Source organism: Calliopsis andreniformis, chromosome 3 (assembly GCF_051401765.1).
Source record: "Calliopsis andreniformis isolate RMS-2024a chromosome 3, iyCalAndr_principal, whole genome shotgun sequence".
Taxonomy (NCBI): domain Eukaryota; kingdom Metazoa; phylum Arthropoda; class Insecta; order Hymenoptera; family Andrenidae; genus Calliopsis; species Calliopsis andreniformis.
The window spans coordinates 717,541-738,793 of record NC_135064.1 but is presented as its reverse complement, the minus strand read 5'-3'; the positions used below and the strand labels follow the sequence as shown (position 1 = coordinate 738,793).

The window sequence follows — 21,253 nt, the reverse complement described above, 5'->3', positions numbered from 1 at the left end:
AAACAGAATAATAATATTCAGTAAATTATGTATTACTTTTATGGCAATAATAATCACTTTTTCATCGTAAACCAGTTGTATACTTTCAGTGTTTTAGCATATGTATTACTTTAACACAAATCAATGCTTAATCCATTTACACATAAGGAAAAAGAAAAATGTACTTAATTTGCAGCCATTTACGAAATTAATAAGTTACTGACAACTGCGTACTTTGCAACTCTTCAATTTATGTTCTCTTTAATGACTAGCAACATTGGATCCTTTTCTTATTCAAGAATATATTGTATTACGAAATTTCATGAATCAAATTACACAATTCCTTACATTATTAAATAAGCTGTTTTAATTCAAGAAGGTGCGTAGAATTTTTCCTCTAGACTAAAATCAGCTTAATTAACAATAATCAAACCTTTATTCAGTGTCACAAAAAGACGTTAAATCCCCCCCCCCCCCCCCCCCCCCCCCCAAACCTTGAAAAGGTAAACAAAAGCACGTCAAGTATATGCATTACTTTGGAAAAACTACCCTATAGAATTCAGTCTCCGACAAAGCATTAATCGTTTGAAAAAACCAGTTTAAGATATTAGGGCAAACAAATCCACATGGACAAATCAAATAAACACAAGGTTACTACAGAAGAAATAGACACTTTTAATATTTTCATAACTGTACATTTGTGCACAGTATCTGGATGTGCTTTAACTCAAGCTAATAAAATATATAAAAAAAAATCACAATAATTTTTAGGCTGAATCAATTAATTTGGCCTAATTATTTACAAAATTTGTAAATACAATTTTATCAGAGTCAATATTTTGAGCAGTTTCATTTACATATACGTATACGGTGTCCCAAAATTGGTGATACAAGCGGAAAGGTACTGAATTTTCAATTACTTTTCTCGATTTTAAAAAATTATCTACTTGTACCTACAGATTTCATTAAATGGAAGTAATATTCAGATTACGGACAGAAGCTAATATGGTATTAAAATAATATGTCAAGTAAACTAAGAATACTAAGTTTTACAAACGTACAACTTTTTAAGTAAAAATATTGTATACTGATATTTAAAACGGTTCTTTAAATGTCGTATTGCTTACCCTGAGTCACAAGGTGGAATAGTTTTGATATTTGATAAATTACATTACAGTACATGTAACATGTATAGGTATATTAAATGTTTTAAAATTATTTTTTCATTCTTTTTGTATAAGAAAAGAATATGGGCTTTTATAACGAAAATAAATAGATACGGTATGTTATGCGAAATAATAAAATATATTATGCACTGACAGATACAAAATTATTGGAAAAGTCCACTTATCACCAAATGATACAAAATAGTTAAGGAACCATCTAATGTCTTTCTTTTAATTTATTTTATTGACACAGTTAAAAATAAATGCAAAGATTAAACATAAACATTGTATAATTATGAAAGTATGAGGGATTATATTTAAAATTAAGTTTTAAATGATGTGTTAATTTTATTAAGATAAAATTCTACAATTTACATTAACATTAACTCCCAATTTATTTGTATGGTCTTTGTAACGAACTACAATATGATTGTGTACACATCTACTTTCTGGAAAAAAAACTTGTTTACGAAGATTGGTAATCTTAAAGCTGAGTCATGACTTGTTTTTGAAGACTTTTAAATGCTTTAAACGGTTATGCAACATGCGCATGCAAAATAAATGCTACTTGTTATCCGTTATCAGTGCTAGTATTGTAATATTTTTAAAGTTATTTCTTCGTCGTAACAAGTATTCAATTTTATGAGATGTGTCCAGTCTAACATAATAAATTTAATTATAACTGATATATGTATACACACTACCGCGCATAAATATTTAGATAGTTTAATATTATTGAAATGTATGAAATACCTACACTTTTTTATTTATATTAACTCGTGTCAAATATTATTCTCATCAGTATTTGTAAATTTTATGTGATCGTCTGAGATGAGATTTGTAGTTGAAACTATATTATAGAATTTTGCTTATATTGCATTAACGTGAAAATGTCTACATACTTATACACGGTATGTAGTGTAGACATCAGGTGGTTGATAGGTCATTATTTATAATTCTTGGCCGATTTCTTTTGTTATTATTTACAATGCGTTGATGATTTAATCCATAACATATACATAATACGTATAACCTTAATCATTGCTTCTAAATCAGAGCGTACATAATTTATAGCCCCGGAATTTAGTTCTTTTTAGAGAGTTGAAGTTATTCAGAATTATTCAAACAAATTGAACATTAATAAATTATTCAAAAAGTATTAAGCTTCATTAACTTTTTCTTTTTAATTAAAAAAAAATAGTAATAGTCTTGAATATTGTTAATGAAACGATAAGAAGTTTCTTCTTTAGTTCCAAGAGAACAGACTTAATTTAATTATAAATTATTCCAGATATATTACGAAACAAGCAAGAGACGAGAATTTAAAAAAGTTTTCTCTAATTTAGCTTATTATTTACTTGAGTAAGTCGTTTGCTTTTCTATTTTTAACATGCAAATAATTTTGCCTGATAAGAAAGAAGAAAATATTTGTTCGATGAAAGAAAAATTTTGATTCTGTTATGTTAAATATGTTTGATCAATCAGTTTTATTACAAGAAATAATTTAAATATCCACATTTTATTGTTTCATTGTAAAAATATCCCTTACAGTTTGTTACTAACAATCTAGTTCGCTGTCTTGGTTATATCAAAGTTGGCCAATTCACATGAGTATTTGTAACGTTATTCGACGCTATGTATGTATGCATAAAGTATGGTTAAGTGTTTTCCTCATCGAAATTTTTTCACTGGCAATGAGTGTAAGAATGCATTTTCTATTCTCTCAAATTGATAAATTTTGATAATTTGGAATGAAATCCGTAAATATGAATTAAGAAATAAAGACGTATAGTCTCCGAACATCGTTATTTCTAGAATTTTGTACTTAAAGCTTTGTTCAAATTAATCAAGTTACTTGAATTCAAGCTGTCAAGCAAAAATAATAAAAATGGCGTCGGAAGAGGTAATCCATACTGGTTATTTGGTTATGTATTTTCCGAAGGAGACATGTAGTTTTGACAGCTTTCTTGACATTCACATGTTTGTCGATTTACTTGAAACTTGCCCTGTGTGGTACAGTATACGTAATGATATGTATCAATTAATGTGTGTTTCAAGGCAAGGAAAAGTTGAAAGGACGTCAGCTTCACTTGAAGCTGTCCGGCTCTAGTACATGCTGGAATATGTAAACTCATGGACAAAAATATAACGTACATATGCTACTATTAGGTACTCATGTATGAATTCATAATTCTTTAAATTTGACAAAATATAATATTTTGTTGTAAACTTGAGCTTTATTGTTAACTTTTATATGTATCAACAAAATATGTGAGATAAGGTTGGCGAAATGATAGTATATTTTCAAAAAAGAAATGTTTATTTGCTAACAAATTCAAAGAAATTACAGTACTCTTTGTTGTTTAGTAGTGTGTGGATATTCTCCTACTTTCGATTGCCTCAATTGTTAGTTTTAAAATACTTTTTGAAGTCATTGATATTCTGAAAATGTTAATTGTCTTTATAAACTGCTCAGACACGGCGTTCCAAATAGGTTTTAGTCATATTCAAATCAGGAGTGTATGCTGACCAGTGCAAAAATATGATATTTCTGGCTGAAAAATTTATAATGATAAACTTGTTAAAGATTAAAAATGTATACTGTCAAAATTATTAAAGATTTACTGCAGTTTTGTCCTGCTGAGAAATAAAATCAGTGTTAACAATTCGTACCGCATATTTCTTCATTTATTCTGGTATTAAATAACGGTAAACGATGACATTTATTTGACCTTGAACGAATACGGTGTTACTTCAACACCCATTCATTCGACGTCGCACTTTTATCAGTTTCTCTTTTTGTGTGTGGTGGTAGTAATAGTCGAAACTGTTTAGACTCTCATCTGCAACAATATAATTCTCTGTTACTTCTTTCAGTGTAAATACATATCGTTTTGCAAAGCTTAGTCGGTGCTACTTACATGTTGCTGCCAATGAAGGTTTCCGGTTCAGTATTATTTGCTTAACATTCGTATGTGTCTGAAGAAGACGTCGAACGGTTCTAGGATTAGTTACAAACTGTAGCTGTATGAACTATTTAACAAAATTACAGAGAGTTTCTGTCAAAAGTCTTTATTTGTTTCTCCTTCAAGGCTGATTGTCTGCCCTTTTCGTTAGCTCGTATACTCTTGATCCACTTTAATCCTATGTTAATTATGACTGTAGGATTTGAAATACAGAAACAAATAAATAACATCTATATGTAGAATAACATCTATTACTAAAATAATGTAAATTACATACCATTCGTTGAATTTGGAGAAATCTGAATCTGTCCATGGGATTCTTGTTGCGAAATGGGACGCGAGCAGCGCGAGAGGCCGGTGAAGATAGATATATTTCCAAAGAATATAGTAATTGAAGTAACAGGCAATACAACGGACGAAACTGATGCGAGATCAGTGAGCCGTTGGGATTATTGTAGACGAGGACGAACCTGATGTAAAATCAGGAAGCCTCTGAGGATGGATGTGCTTGCGGACGAAACTGACCTGTGATTAGTGAGCCGCAGGAGTGTGAGTTTCGTGAACGCATCTGAAGCGAAATCAGGAAGTCACCAGGTTCAGTTTTACATATAAGCTCAACATATAGGAGGTGCTGTCGAGGAGGTTGGCGAGTTCAAACAGATAAACTTGATGCAAAACCAGGATCCTGTAAGGAGGTTGGATAATGTACAGATGAACTTTGTATTACAGGTAGCTGTAGGATGCACACGAATCTGATGTAAAATTAAATAGCTGCTGGATAGGTTAACTTTCGTGGACGAACTTGAATAAATCGAGGAGCCACTAGGTAGAATATAGTTTTCTTTGAAAGTAAGAGCATACGGACGAATCTGATGCGGAATCAGAGAGCCGCAGGAAATGTTAGTAAGTCTCGTAACTTGTTAATTATTAATTGATACAACTTGACCGGCTAAACTATATCTCGTTATTAAACGAGACACATCATGCCGTAACATATGTTAAGGTTTTGACCATAACGATCTATCCGATTACGTGCGGAAATTGTAGTCTACCATATTTTACGGGAACTATTAGCTCAGCTATAAATAACTCGTGGAGAACATGCACAAAGGTCGTGGTACAAGGCAGAAAGAACGCGTGAACGATAGCGCTATTTGCAATCTGCGGTTTCTCAACATGATATACTTCCCTGTTAAATATGGAGAATATTTTTTATTTTCTTCCTCAAATAATTTTCGAGCGTGCGTCTAGCAAAGAAAACTGTTTCAGGGCTCCTTTTAGTCATTTTCTCTTAAGTAATAAGAGCTAATTATCACACGTAACTTTCCTACTTATAGAAAATTTTCTTATATGAAAACTGTATCCAATCTCCATTCGTATTGTGGAATATACAAGCCCGTTGACTTGAATCTTATTTAAAGTAGAATTATATTGTTGGGAGCTGGTTGTGTTCAGTGAGATCGAGTTAAAGTTCTCTTTCAACTTTTACCTAGTCTTCCAGAATTCACGAGTTCGCTCATAAGTGCTAAATTTACATTTAATTATTTTCTGTGACAATTTACAGTGATATGAACAACTGATTTTGTAATATACCTGATAGTATTCAATTATAAAATCAAGTAAATTATTTTAAGTTTATAATTATGACCAATAATTTTTACAGTTGCAATCAACCGTTTCCATACTACTTATACAATTTTACCGCTTGAGTTGTACGTATTTTAAATTGAAGGGGTATAACAAGGCTTTACATTTCGTGTGATACTTTGATTTTGCATCGAGTTCATCTGCACGTTTCAATTAGTAACATTGATTTAACATTGGATTCGTCCACAAAATCTAATCTATTCTGTGGTTTCCTGAATTTATATGAGTTTCACCTTCATTTTACAGCCCCCTGATTTTGTATCAGATTCATTTCCATTCATCCGTGTTTACCTCCATTCTTTTAGTAGTTAGCTTTTCGACTTTAAACTGAATTCGTCTGCGTTTTCTTCAGAACGTTTTCTAGTAGCTCCGCAATTTGGCTTCCGGTCCGTTCACATATAGCACTCTTCTATGGTACTTGATCTGAAAATCAGATCATGAAAAGATTGATAAACATGATTGATAAAATATTAAAATATATTTAAATATTTCAGTCTTCAAGTCGTGATTAAACGAAATAATTTTTAAAAAGTGGCCCAACAGTGGTTGCTATAAATATTAAAATTACAGTCAGTAGTTCGTTTAATGGATATGAGAAATGCTTAGTTATTTTAAAACTTCAGTGTTTATTAATATTTTGAAATTTTTTAAGTGAAATATTGTAAGATCGTCAAAACATAATATTTTTCAGAAATCTTGAATGTCTTCTTGGATATTTTTATTCGTCCACCATGTTGGCATATCAGAAGTTATTTTTTGAGTATACTTACTTTTAGCACTTGAAACATTTATATTCTTTCAAAAAAGAAATAACATTATTTTTTACTCCTGTTTCTATTTCAATAAGAATTACAACGATTGGATACGTCACTGGCGATAACGACGTAGTAAACCCAGTCCAGGTCACGATTTGTTGATATTACAGCTTTATCATTATTACTGAGTGATGTTTAAAACTTCCAAAAAATTATATAGATTGTGTTGAAAAATTAGAAAACATGGTTGACGTTTATACATGTATACCTACTTATTTCCTATTCTTATTATAATTAATTGTTTGATGTTATGATTCTCGAAAAGTAATCATTATATTTTCATGTTATACACATTATTGATTTGTTTATAAACAATAAAAAAGCGATCTGTTTTGAACGCTATATTACGTGATTTTTTTAAATAAATGGGAGTATATAGAACAGTTTTTATTACAGAGAATACTTTACTTGTTAATAAAACGCTTTTCGTTTTTAAGTGCTTAGCTATAAGGCTGGTGAAGTTGGCACCCCTAAATGCGAATTTTATATATAGCTAATATACATATTTATTTAAACACGTTCACATATATCGTATTTCTGTTCACAGTAATAATTCATATTAATCTGTTTAAGAAAATATAAGTATTTGAAAGTGTTCATGATATATTTATGAAGTTCAACACGCGCGCGCGCGTGCGCATATACACTGCGCAGGCGCACAGAAGTTATTACGCATTCATGCAACTGCGTTGTTTACTGTGAACATTGGTCAATTATTATCAAACAGAGCAAAACAATATAAAAAGGATGTTGTTACCGGCTTCAAAATTTTTATACACTTTTATTTAAATCAGGAATTCGGGATAATATTCTACAGTTCTAATATTATACAGTCACTTTCGACCAACGTTCGCTGGCTAAGAGTTAAGATTTGAATTCCTGGATTCAAAGTTTGTAAGGGTTTCTGTTATTCTGTACATTATTTTCCTTTTTTGATTTTTCACCACTTCATATCACTGGTTTTCATTGCTAGATGTCAGAACGAAAGTCAGTTTTTAAATGATAAAACTGTCTCCCTATCCATACAATATAATAGTACATCTTGAACAAATATTTAACATATATATTAAGTTCATTTTACGATTTCAAATTTATTAAATATTAGTAAATATTAGTTTCAGCGCAATAGAAAAAACTTATTGTCACCATTAGCTTAATAGATTAATCACTTTTAATAGTCAGTGTTTTCATGTATAGTATGGATGATAAATTTGCCTGAAACTGAACTTGTTGAATTTTTCTTTTGTGACTTATAATAAAAAATCTAATTTAAGGTATTCAGAACAGCTGTTATATCTTATAAAAAATGAATATAGAGAGTAAAACAAGTGTATACGCAGAGTAATAAACAAAATGAATAAACTAACACGAACTTCATTTTAATAAATATAAAAATAAACAGTCCAATATTTTTGTATCTTATTCGGTATTAATTAGTTTAATGTATTTGACATATTTACTATGAATTTAATTTATATTGCATTAACATTTTTTCGATAAACATTATAAATTTAACTGGTGAAATAAAACTTTTAAAAGTGGATCATTCCTCCCATACAATTTGAAAATGGATATCCCTCCACAATCATAAACGGATAATCTTTTTGTTTTGTCAAAAACAAAAGTTGTGCCAAAAAACAAAAGCCCGATGAGTTTAAAAAAGTAGAAAATAAAGTCAATTATGTAGATAAATAAAGTTTAATGACGTTATCCATAAAACTATTTGGTTCGTTTTAGAAAAGTATTCTGTTCTATAATATGTTTTTACCTTAAAAATCTAAGTAGAACTACTGACACATCTGTACATACTACTAGACTACTACTGCATACTACTAGGGTTTACCACTTATCACACCTATTTATGGGATTCGACATTGCCTATTTTATTTTCTTAAGAAAAAAATTTTTAAGACTCGTCATACTCTGCTGTTAGATCACAGGACACAGTTTGTAAAAATCTATACCGAATAAAACACTACACAGTTTACAACGCAGAAAAGTTATTTTTAAGAAATATTTTTATGGGTTCACTCTTGTATCATGCATTATCTGAAATGCGATTGGACCGACGAATCCAAAACATGACTGTTTCATCATATCTTTCCACGATAAAAGAAGAAAAGTGTGCTCCCTTTAATCACTTTTGTAAACAGCTGAGGGACGTCGAAATGTATGCGTTAAATCATTCCCCAGAAATATTTTTCCATGGACTACAAACGAAGAGTAATCATTTTGTTCTGTGTAGCTGGAGGCTTAATGGCGGGTTCCGTAGCTACTATAGCAATTCTTTGGGTTTCCCTGCAGACCATGGGGTTTCTTGGAAATTCGCACTCTATTGGAGCCTATAAGTTGCCGGTGACCCTGCAAAACTACCTCACAAGTTACACAGGTAAGTTATACATCGTCTTCCTCTTTTTTTCCATTATTGATGAAAAAGACACTTAACCATAACCATTTCTACACAGTAGAACCTCGATTATTTGAATTTATTGGCAAATGCGGTGTTTGGATAATCGAATAAATACATTTTAAAATGAAGTATAACTATGTATTATGCATCTTCATTGATCTTTCATTTAGAAGTAAATACATATCAGAATAGATCTGAAGAGAATCTTAAAACATATTTTTCCTTTCAATGTTACATGTTTATTTTTTAAACTTAGTTTCAACCCTTATTAGATGACTCTGTTCAATTAAACAATATTCAGGTAATCGACGTTCTACTACATTTGAAAGTTCTTTTATAATCTAGTGCTCTCAAAGTACTACTGTTATTTAATATAGGTACTTTTAATAGCAAGCCTAGTGATTGAGATAAATGACTTAACTTCAACTTGAAGGTATTCAAGTTTCAAGTTAAAGGTACTCAAGTTTCAAGAAGATAAAATCCCTGATATTCCTCGTTTAACTTATACTTCAATTTCTTGATACCAAGATTTACACTTATCGTTTATAGACTTTTATTATTAAAAATGGGCGAAAATGTTTTTGCACCTTCCGTGGACAACCTGGGTTGCTTACGTCCACGTCTAATTTTTGACTCTTCCAGACTTCCAAAATATTTGAAAAAATTTTGGGATACTTATTGAAGTCTCTATTACGTCGCAATACAGATCATCTTCACACAAAACCATCTCACATAATGAAAACAACAATTTTCCCATTCATTCTCGATGAATGTAGCAAACATCGTCTGTAGTTATCAAATTTATCATTTTTCTCAGTTTTTAATACTTTATAGTAAGAATTTCTACAGTAACGTAAAAGAATTTCTAGAACGTTGTTACTTGTTTGCAAATTGTGTAAAATATTAAAATTGTAGTATTTATCCCATCTTCATCTGTCATCCCATAAAGAATTCTTAGAGGTTATTGTCTAGTAATCTTACAAAGTAATATAATTTTTGCACGTCTGATTAAACTGACCAATGTCACCTGTTGCGTGTTTATTAAATATTATTATTTTCGGTTTGCTACTTTTTTCGAGTAAGCTCAATTAAACTAAAATTATTTCTGAACCCGGAAATTAAAAAAATTATGCAACTTCGGGTATATGTACAGCATGTGTAGATATCTATTACGCAATTTTTTTTTGCTGCCCAAATTCATTCTAAGGGGTTGAAACTACCCTTCGAAAATTTGGCTGTTTTTCGATTTTATTTTATAACTCGTGAACTATGCGAGATAGGAAAAAACTTTTGAGACGAAAGTTATTTCTTTCGATTATATCTAACAAATGGTAAAATATTAATCAATTGTTTAAACAATTAGAAAAACGTCATAAACAAAAATGATGATAACTTTTAATAAAATTAGTTTTTCACGTGAAAACTTAATCGGTGGTACAAATAATTATGAAGAATCATAATCCATGTTTTTTTCATACATTACACTTAATCTTTATCGGACATATGTCACCACATGACACTATGCAATTCAGGTCTAAGGATCTGACGTCTGATAATGGTTAACATTAGCCGTTTGCTTAGGTTGTAAAAGGCTCCAGTTGCCTATTTCAGAAGGTTAAACGAAATAAGAAATTAGTAGAGGAGACATGCATATTTCACAAATAAAACCTCTATACTAAGATATATTATATCGTATCTCAACTTTAAACAATCAGTACTTCTATTTTTTTTTTCAATTTATAACTATATTTTTTAATATTACAATACTGTTCGTCTCCCATGAATTACTTAGTATCACTTGTATTGAAATACCCCGTTCTTAGTTAAAGTTATGAATCATCAACGCGATGAAGTGATTTTATTGAATCCTTTTTACCGACGTTTTTAAAGGTATCCTTTCAGGTTTGCCGATGTCAAACTACCCTTATGAGGTCGTCGTAGACACAGGTCATTTCCAAAATCGGCGTTTCCCTCACATTGACGAGGCAGTCTTGAACAACTCAATCACATTCGCGCGAAACTTGGTCGCTCGTATGAGCACCCTCGAAAGGAATATCGTGAATGCTGGCGTCGAATTGAAGGCTCACACGCCGGCTGGAAAGCAATTCCTTGATTCTTATCCTTCCGAGGATGCTTTTGAGAGAAGCCTTGATGCCATTGTGGCGATGAAAGCTTCGTCCTATCTTCTTCACCAGAGCTGCCGCAGGTAATACAGTTAGGTCTGCAGGTATCAGTCGAACCTACTGGTCTTTTTAATCCTTTCACATCAATCGTAGCTTTGCAAAAAGAAAAAATGCAATTTTTTTTTTAAATATTAATTTCATCTGAAATATAAATAGAAGACAAATAATAATTTTCCATGGTTGTTTCGCAACATCAACTTGGACGAAAATAAAAGGTATAATAAGAGTAATTGATTTATTATATAGAAGTCAAAACATTCAATGAAGTATCTTCGTAGTAGAATACTCAAAGTATAAATTTATATGAAAATCAGTAAACGGAACTGACTTAATGTTTAAAACGTTGAAACTTTATGCTTTATTAACAAATTAATCTTAGGACATATTATAGAAACATATCAGTATCTTTCAGAAATAGATTATTCACTATAATAGAATTAATAGATGGAATGACAAAACTTAAAACATTGATGAATAAAACGTCTGAAAGGATTAATTGACTTAACGGTACAGGATGTTCCTTTAACGGAAGAGCCCATTTTAGAAGTGTGTTTAGTATTTAGGAACGATCTAGAGGTATCATATAAATAGATATTAGATGTATTAGTTCTACTATTTATCTTCAAACACTCAGAATCTGTTATTTATATTTATGATTAATTGTAATGAATTTGCACCCTTCAGATTATTAATATTAAAAGTTGGTAAATATAAGCTAATAGATTGCTAAAGCGAATGAAAACAAAGTTAAAATATAATAGTAAATTTATTTATATGAACATTTTTCATTGCTTTTAAGCGCTTAATGTTTTTTCCAAAATGAGCTCTCAGAGAAGGAATGCCTTCTACTTACCATCATTTGATCGATTCCGAAAAAAGGAAGCAAAATGGAAATTGTACGAAAGGAAAATTATTTACTTATTTGTATTATGCAACAGCATTAAATGTCTCAACATTTTTTTGGTATGTAAAGTAGATACGAAGTATTTGAAATACGAAGTTGGCTAAATCCCTTTACTGTGTCTGCGTAAAGATTGTATACGTTACTCCAGAATATCTTCTTACAATGTCTTTTACAAAGTAATAAGTAATATTTCTATCATTTCAATGTCGTAAATATACTGTTTTCATTTTGAATATTATTAAAGAAAATAATGAAGTGCTTTTCGATATAAATATATAAAAATACAATTACTTTGAATAATTTAGAGAAATATATTTTAAAACAATGAATTTGTATTTGATTATTTTAACGAAATTAAGCTTGATATCTAGTTTTGTGGAATTCCTGTGAATTTTAACAGAAACTATGTAACAAATTAATTTTCTGTAATTGCGTATATCAATTGAGTTTTTTTTCGTTATTCTTTATTTGCAGCATTTAATCGAATATAAATGCTTTTTTGCATAATAGACGAGAATTTATTGAAGTTTTCATGTACTATTGGGATATCAGTATTGGGCACCCGAAAGGTAGACTGATGCTCAATCATACATTAGTAATCGGAACAGCAATAACAGTACTCATTGAACAGATGATGTTAGTCCTACATCATTACAGCAAATGCTTCATTTTTTCTTAGATCCTGTTCAAGAAAGTAAATAAGTACTATGAAAGAAGTTTTAAAATTCAAGTAGATATCAATAAATTAATATCATTTCATTCGTTTATTAACATTTAAAACCCATTTAAAGTGGTAAAGCATAGTCTATTTGCATTTAACCTTTTGATTACCTACTAAAGCACATATTTTGAAATTTGAAAAATTTCTTTCTTTTTACTTGGAAACTTGAAATTTGATTTTAACACTGTAAAAAAACGATAGGGGTTATTATATAGTTGATGATGATCAATTTAGAATACAATTGACTTATAAATATTTATTATTAAAGGGTCGAATGTATTAATGTAATAACGTTTAATTATTAATCTATGAAATAAATCATCTTTCTGTGATAAGTAAGATGCCTTTGTTTATATATAACAAAATAATTTCTTAAGTTGAAACTCTTGTGAAAGGAGAATCATAGTAGTAATCAAGTTATTTGAATATAGTATTCTTTTTATTAGTACTGTTATAAAAAGCGTATTATATATGTGTAATTATACTACCTTTACAATACTAATTAATTGTTATAGTACTAAATATAGTACTAAATATAGTACTATAATAATATATTTATAGTACTAAATACAGTACTATAACAATTAACTCATTTAACTCATATTTTTATTACAATTATAAATTCGTTAATTTCACCTTAGTCTTCTTTAACTTCATCTTTCCTTTTTAGTAAGTCTCGTAATAAGTGAAAATTCAACACTTTCCATCATATATTTTATACATAGAAAATAAACGATAAAGTTGTATATCCACTAGAGTATATGTCTTGTCAATTAATAACTTCTTTCCAGAACAAAGGTCACACATGTGTGACATTCATTTGTGGCAAGATACTCAGTAACACTTCATAGGTTAATCATTTCAAGTGTTCATAGTTAGCTCTGGACAGTTTTCATATTTTTTAGTTACAAAGAAATAGAAAAGAAATTCATTATTAGTTATACAATATGTGATAGACTAAAAAGAAGGTAGTTTGCAATTATACATCTTAAGCTTTTTAAATATGTCTATTAGATTCAAAAGCGTTGAATAATTTAACATAAATTAAAAATAACATAAATTTCAAAATAAACTATGTTCTATGATCCGATGGTAGTGTTTTTTCTCAAATATATTCAGTACTTTCAAATTTTCGGAGTGCATAATGTACGCATGGTGAACAATAGACCGTAAATTTAACAATATTTCGAATGATGATTGTTGTTTTTTACAGATTCGGCCTGGAGAAGGACGACTGTGCTCGTTATATATCAACTTTGCCTCTTCAGGGTACACCGTTGAGCTCGGCCTGTTCGTCATCACAAAGTACAATCTGCAACCCTAGAGCCAAGTATCGGAGCATCGATGGCAGTTGTAATAACATCGAAAATCCAAGCTGGGGTAGTGCGATGACCGCATACACGAGAATTCTCTTCCCCCAGTATTTCGACGGTAAGGATTCTTCCTACCGTGTGACCGCTAAATGAGAGGATTCAATTTCTTCATTTTGTCCCAGTTTTTCTAAACTCGCGATCATCTGTTTCTGTCATCCGAGTTTCTTCTTTGTCGGTTAGTTTCGTTTTGCCTGGGCGCGGTCGAAAAACTTTCGATTTCCTGCTTAACTCGTGACCGGTTTACATCGACCCATTACGACGACGGTCGCTTGTCAGGTCTACAGTCTAACATTCCGTTCACGGGCTTTCGAACAAGCGAAAATAAAACAAGAAATCCAAGTCATATTGGCCCGATATGTACCGCGTTCTGTGGTTGTATACATATATGGAATAATAATCGTACAATTATTTGCAGCCTCGAAACGTTTGGCGCTACCCTTTCGTCCTCTCATGCATCCTGCTCCTTCTATTTGTTGGGTTACTCATTTTCTCATATTTTTGGTGATTCTACTTTCCCTACCTAACTCTTCTCTCTATCTGAAGCACACGCGACCAATTGTCGAGAACATCATGGATACGTAGTATTTTCTGATTATGCTTGATACAGTTGCTTTTTAACATTGGCTTGCAGTGTTTTTCTACATTAGCGCGATATTATTTTTTATTCAAATCATGTTCTCACGTAAATTGGATATATTAGATCTGCCACAATTGTACAGCATACTAATGATATTGTTATAATATCAGCGTGAAATATGTGTAAAGTGTCCTAAATTATATTCATTACTATTCAGATTATTTAGTTTGTTGCAGGTTTGGGTGAATTTTATTTGAAATAAAAACAAAAAAAAACAGGAGGTTGAAATAAAGAATTATTTCGACTACTCTCTTATTTTAATTTCCAAAATAACGTAGAAAAAGTAATTTTACTCTTGAGTTAAGATCAAATAAAAGTTAACGTACTTTTTTATGGTGAAATTACCTGCTATTTTATTTAAATGAATTAACTTCTAGTTCACCACAATGATTGATTAAATTCATATTTTATTTAAATAATGCCCAAGCCTGATTTGCTAATGTAAATAGTATTCATAGAGGTTTAGTATTTCATATTGAATTATTTTGAATATTTGTTACGCAAACGGTTTCGACTGAAATAGAGATTAAGTTCCTATGTAAACTCAGATTGGGATGTCACAGTCAAATACAACGTATTTTAGGGGAATGAAAGACACTAAACATACATGTAGAAGAACCGTGTCCAATGATCTTTGGTGTGAGACATTCGCATAAGAATTTGTATCTATCCCAACAGAAAATTTGACATAAGACATATTACAATAATCTAAATCTTCTAAGGTGATAGATTTAAATTACTTGACATTGATTATATTCCGTATATTGTAGGAAGTGTATGTGTATACGAGATACACGTATGTAGATATTTATTTACAAGTGACATAAGAAATTAAGAAACAGCTCATCTTCTAGACCTCAAAGCAGTGTCACATTTACAAAGAATATTAAGATTCTTCTTTCTACAAATTCTATTATTTCATTTCAATTTATGATTCTAGGACACCTTGCACATTTTATTTGTGTCTGTTTATACAATTTTCATTAGGTTTAACCTGAAACTTTAATTACTTTTTACTGTTCACAATAATGTTGGTTAATAATTTTGACTTTCCTTAATTGTTTCCTCGTAATAAAACAAGCCTTTTTCGAAAGAAATCTTCAGCAATCATCTATTTTTACAGTCAGACAGAGTTCTCGAAAATACTTCCTCATCAAGTTTTCTATGTAAAATGAACAGATGTCCTTAGTTTTGATCTTCTTTCTTAACTTCTTCGACCGATAAATGGGGCACCTATTTTTTAAATAGGATTACATATGCATTCTGTTAAGGTTTATTATGAATTATAGAAAATATTTCATCATAAATGAATTTTTAGATCAACAGGTAAACAAAATTCCTATATCATTGTGATTTCAAAAATAAAGAGTATGCTCAATTTAGTTTATTGTATTATTATATTTATTATATGTAATAATAATAGTTTATATTTATATTTATATAGTTTATATTTATAGTTTCGCGTATATGTGTATGTGTATATACATACATACTATTGTATAGATATGAGGATACAATTATACTTAAATCATTATTTTCTTATACAAAATTTATCGGCTCTTGGACCTAGGTGCCCATCCTAAATTTTGAACTGAGAACTCTGGTTACCTTATTCATATGTCGATCATGTTTTCTTAAAGTCTTCACAGACTCGGCCAGATGCGTACAGAAAAACTATTGCTTCTTCTTCTGAATTCAGAATAATTCCGATTTTGCTTAAAGCTGCAAACGGGTTATAAACCTCAACCTACTAACCTACCTAATCCACTCACATTGATACCTTGTAAGCAAATGCAATGACACATATTTAAAACATTAGAATCAGATTATTTATGTACACACGTTACACATACTCAAGCAAAACAATTAAAATATGTACGAAGACGAACACACTCTGATCCCTGGGCGCTAATGGATAAAAAAAATTAAAAACGTCCGTTGATTGGCTTAACAAATTATATTCTGTGATTTGCATTACAGTTGTTGTGCGATAAGGCACATAGAGCATAAAATGCCTGAGTGTAGCAGTGAATAATACTGCCTACAATAGGGTGCCCCGGTTGGGAGATTCTATCCAGCAGTAGAATGTGTATGTAAACTAATTCGGATATACCTAATAACGTATCATATTTATTATTGTAACACTAGTTCAGCTATTTTCTGTTGATTGCGGTATACGGGTCTCGTTAAAGGTGTCCGAGCCGAGGCGAATAGATATTGGGAGTCGGTCGGTGATCCCAATTACAACTCACGATACGTAGATTTCTTGTCAGATTAATATATAAATATATCAAATTTTGATTTGAACGAAGTTGAAATATAATAAAATGTTCGAGATCAGAAAGTGGATTTTACAATATACACAGAATAGAACAAGAAACAGTGAGACAGTGATTTCCCATTTCGATTCTCTCACTTGGGCACCTTCATCAGCCACTTAGATAAGTCATTTAATTCTTTCTGCGAGCGTTCTCGACGTGATCGTTTAAGCAAGCATAAATCCATGACATGAGATTTAATTTGCCAATATGTCCTCTGTATGTTCCGTCGAAAACGCATCAGAACGTTATATTGAAGTAGAACAGAAAGCATTTTATACTCCTGCGTTGCAGTGCGAGAGTCACTTGTCATTTTCTGATCGATCTAGAATTCAATCAACATCAGAAAGGTCGTCTAAAGTCCGATCGAAGATTCTCTTTCGGGGCTAAAAATCAATCGTTGTTGGATGCTAGGTAGAAAGTAGTTATTGATTGGTATCTGACATATTGAGGCAGGTTTAGGTACCGTTAGGCTAGAAATTCGTATCAGGGATACTTCAAATCAAGCATTCACGATTAGAACACGCGAATTGTTTCTTGCTCTCGCGCTGCACGGATATTATTTATACGCACAAATGTCTCGTGCAAATCGGAGTAATCGAGTTCGCAGTAGTATTTTTGTCACTTATTGAGTCTCTAAATACTACAAATAAGATGTAAATATGTAATGTTCATAACGCGAAATGAAATTTTTGTGTTTCTTGTTTCACATTTCATCGTTTGAATATTACTTCAATAGAAATAAACGAATGAAGTTGTCTATGTAGAGCGAAATAGATGATCAATTGGACATGTTTTTCAATGTATATTTCATGAAATGTAGTAAAAATTTACTCCGATTTGACAATGTGAAATAGTATAGCATTCAAATGTTTAATGTTTCGTTCAATGACTAGGAATTCAAGAGCCGAGACGCATCGGGCAAACGAAAAAGCCGCTACCAGGTGCCAGGAGTGTAAGTGTGGCTTTGTCAATGCCTAATGATAAGTCAGATATCAGTAGAACGTTGACGCTAATGCAGTGGGGTCAATTCATTGCAAATGATCTCTCTTACACTCCAATGCGTAAAATGGGTAAGTCTTTACTAATGTTTACATGAAAACAAAGCATAAAACCATGCAATCAAATCTTATTTGTTAAATTAGATTAAGAAATGCAATCAGATAAATTCGTCTTAATTATGAAAACCAATAAATAATTGAATGTAGAAGAGGCAACACAGATTTTAGAACAGGAACTAGTTAATTGATTATTTCGATAATTATATAATGTGTAATTCTTTATATGAAATACTGGGTTTCAAGGTAAGAATTATTTTCTGTTGCTGTTAGGTATACATGGATAAATTTAACAAATTCTATATAATCAGAAACATTATTCAAGCGTATTCGTTAAACAGAAACATAAAAGTAGTAGTATAGTAATACATTCCTGTTAATAGAAGATTGGAAATTTGAGCAGTTATTTATTAGGACTAGATATAAATTAAGGTTTTAAGTACACTGATTAAATTTCTGAAAAATAATTTTAATTTAAATTAGTTTTTACCTTATTGGTCTCTAACTTTGTCTGTAAAATACAAAATGATTATCAGAACCCTAATCAATCGATTCGATTAATCCTCCGTACTTTTTGGATTAGAACATTTGTAGAAAATATCACAATGATAAGAAGAGATACTAAAGAAAATTGTTAAATGTTGATTCTAGAGACTTCGTATTTGCTTAATATTAATGTCAAAATATTAATGTTTAGTGCAATATGATACATTTCACAATAATTTCACAATAAACGACCCTTTTGTACACAAATCGCAGTTTAATTATAAGAACAGCTTCGTTAGGTTTTGGTTCGAATAATCGAGATTTTACTGTATAATAAAACCACTTTTGAGTATTAGTTAAGTGAATATCCTCTGATATATAAGAGATGAAAATTGCACGTGCAAATACTAGAGATATAGAATAACAAGAAATTGATTCCGTTTTTATTTGTAGTGTCATCTGGAAAGCCAATTACATGTTGTCGATCAGATGGAAACCCTCTATCTCCCCGACATATCCACCCGGATTGTGCTGCTATTATAGTATCTGATCAAGATCCTGTTTATGGTGAACATTATGTTCGTTGTATGAATTATGTGAGATCGTTGCCAGTTCTCAGATCTGAGTGTACTTTTGGACCAGCAGAACAAGTTAGTAAATTTACCCGATGCTTTAAATATAACTTCTTGATTATGTACAATATTGCAAAGCGCTACAGCTTAAGTAGCTTAAGCGCTACTTATTAAGTAGTACTAATTAAGTAGTAATATAGTTTATCAGATTTATGTATGAATAAATTGTACCTATAAATTAATAGAAAATGATCATATACAGTGAGGTTCTTTGATAGTTCCATATGTACAATGAAGAAGACGTCATTGTAATCTTTAATCCACAGATGAATCAGGTGAGCCACTTTCTGGATGGTTCAATGATTTATGGATCAACTTTAAAGAAATCACGCGAGCTTCGTGAATTTGAAGGAGGTCGTTTAAAGGTTCGTTCATTTAAGGCTAAGGGTGATGAGAATGAACAACACTACTTACTTATTGACGGCTTGGAAACCTCGTCTATGTGTATGGAAAATTGTTACAATTCAGGTAATTACATGTTTTTTTTTTTAACTTATTGGAGTGTGCCTTGTCCAAATTTGGTTGCAATAATATAAATTATTTTAATAAAATGTTCACAGGCGATCATCGTGTAAACACACAACCTCAACTGGCTGTGATACACACTATTTGGCATCGCGAGCATAATCGCATCGCTGATAAACTTGCTAAATTGAATCTTCATTGGTCGGATGAAACACTATTTCAAGAAGCCAGGCGTATAGTAATTGCTGAAATTCAACATATTACTTATAAAGAATGGTTGCCTATATTACTGGGCAAAACGTACGCTCGAGCTGTTGGACTCACTATTGGAAGTAGTTATAGTCGTAATTACAATTCTGAGGATGATCCAGCAGTTAGCAATGAGGTCGCAACAGCAGCCATACGTTTCTTGACTTCGTTGATGCAAGGAAAGTTAAGGTAATTTATAAAATATCCGTTTTATACTGCCACTGAAAATTAAAAAGTTAGAACATACTACTCTAGACAAATAGGCAATGTTTTTGAATGATTTTATAGAATTGATAACAAAGAACGAAAAAAGAAACTTAATTGTGAATCTTAAGAAACTATTAATGTTTTATGTTTTGCGTATATTATTAGTAAGATAAAAATAGTGATTAATTTAATCTTTGTAAATTTTGAGAATACAGCAACACATAAAATGATTCCACAGGTTAGGGCTTAGGGCCGATGCACACGAGCAATATTTTGACGCGTGATTTCGTAATCGGATGCCTGTTTTCGTTGTTTGTCAATGGGAAAATAAAGTAAAACATAATCGCAACGAGATCGCGCGTCGAAATATCGCTTGTATGCATCGGGTTTTATTGTTATAGAGATAATATACATACACGTGTACTGTATCAATTAAAGAAATTTAGAATTCTTTTAGTTTAGTAGCATTAAATACTTATTTAGGTTGTAAAATGTGATAAGTTTTCCTTTTTATAGATTGACAGATAATGCACGTCAGACAAATAGTACGCTTCTCTTAGCACAGTACTTCTTTAAACCGAACGTAATTGAAACGGATGAAATATTCGACGGATTGCTTCGTGGTATGGCCACACAAACCAGTCAGAAGATGGATACTAGCATAATTTCGGATGTAAGCACTCGTTATATTTATCTTTTGAAGACAATATGAGGAACAATTATATTAGTCTTAAGAGTAAATAGAAACATGATAAAAAAAATTAATGTAAAACTAATTATTTACGTTTAGATAACAAGCAAATTATATGCAGCAGATCGAAATAGTCTAGGCTTAGATGCTATCAGTTTAGATATCCAACGAGGCCGCGATCATGGTTTACCTGGTTACAATAACTATCGTAAATATTGTGGTCTTGTACCTGCAAATAACTTTGACGACTTCTTAGATTACATTCCCCTAGAGGTGAATATATAAACGATAAGTTTTTAACATTTCCTAACTTACCGAAATAATCATATAGAACTCTTAATAACTT

The 21,253-nt window shown here is 30.9% G+C and overlaps 1 protein-coding gene across 4 annotated transcripts in view; it reads left to right on the top strand.

Moving 5' to 3' along the window:
* The window catches only part of LOC143176963 (peroxidase), a 68,571-nt gene that overhangs the window by 43,147 nt on the left and 4,171 nt on the right, over positions 1-21,253 (top strand). For 3 of the 4 annotated variants that reach the window (XM_076374650.1, XM_076374648.1, XM_076374647.1), the window contains exons 2-10: positions 8,819-8,962; positions 10,874-11,189; positions 14,005-14,222; positions 18,016-18,192; positions 19,117-19,313; positions 19,562-19,763; positions 19,856-20,198; positions 20,733-20,889; positions 21,007-21,180. In XM_076374650.1, coding sequence (XP_076230765.1) covers positions 8,830-8,962; positions 10,874-11,189; positions 14,005-14,222; positions 18,016-18,192; positions 19,117-19,313; positions 19,562-19,763; positions 19,856-20,198; positions 20,733-20,889; positions 21,007-21,180 — 1,917 coding nt within the window. In that variant the 5' untranslated portion in view covers positions 8,819-8,829. The remainder of the gene's footprint in view (positions 1-8,818; positions 8,963-10,873; positions 11,190-14,004; positions 14,223-18,015; positions 18,193-19,116; positions 19,314-19,561; positions 19,764-19,855; positions 20,199-20,732; positions 20,890-21,006; positions 21,181-21,253) is intronic. The other variant, XM_076374649.1, reaches the window with a different exon arrangement.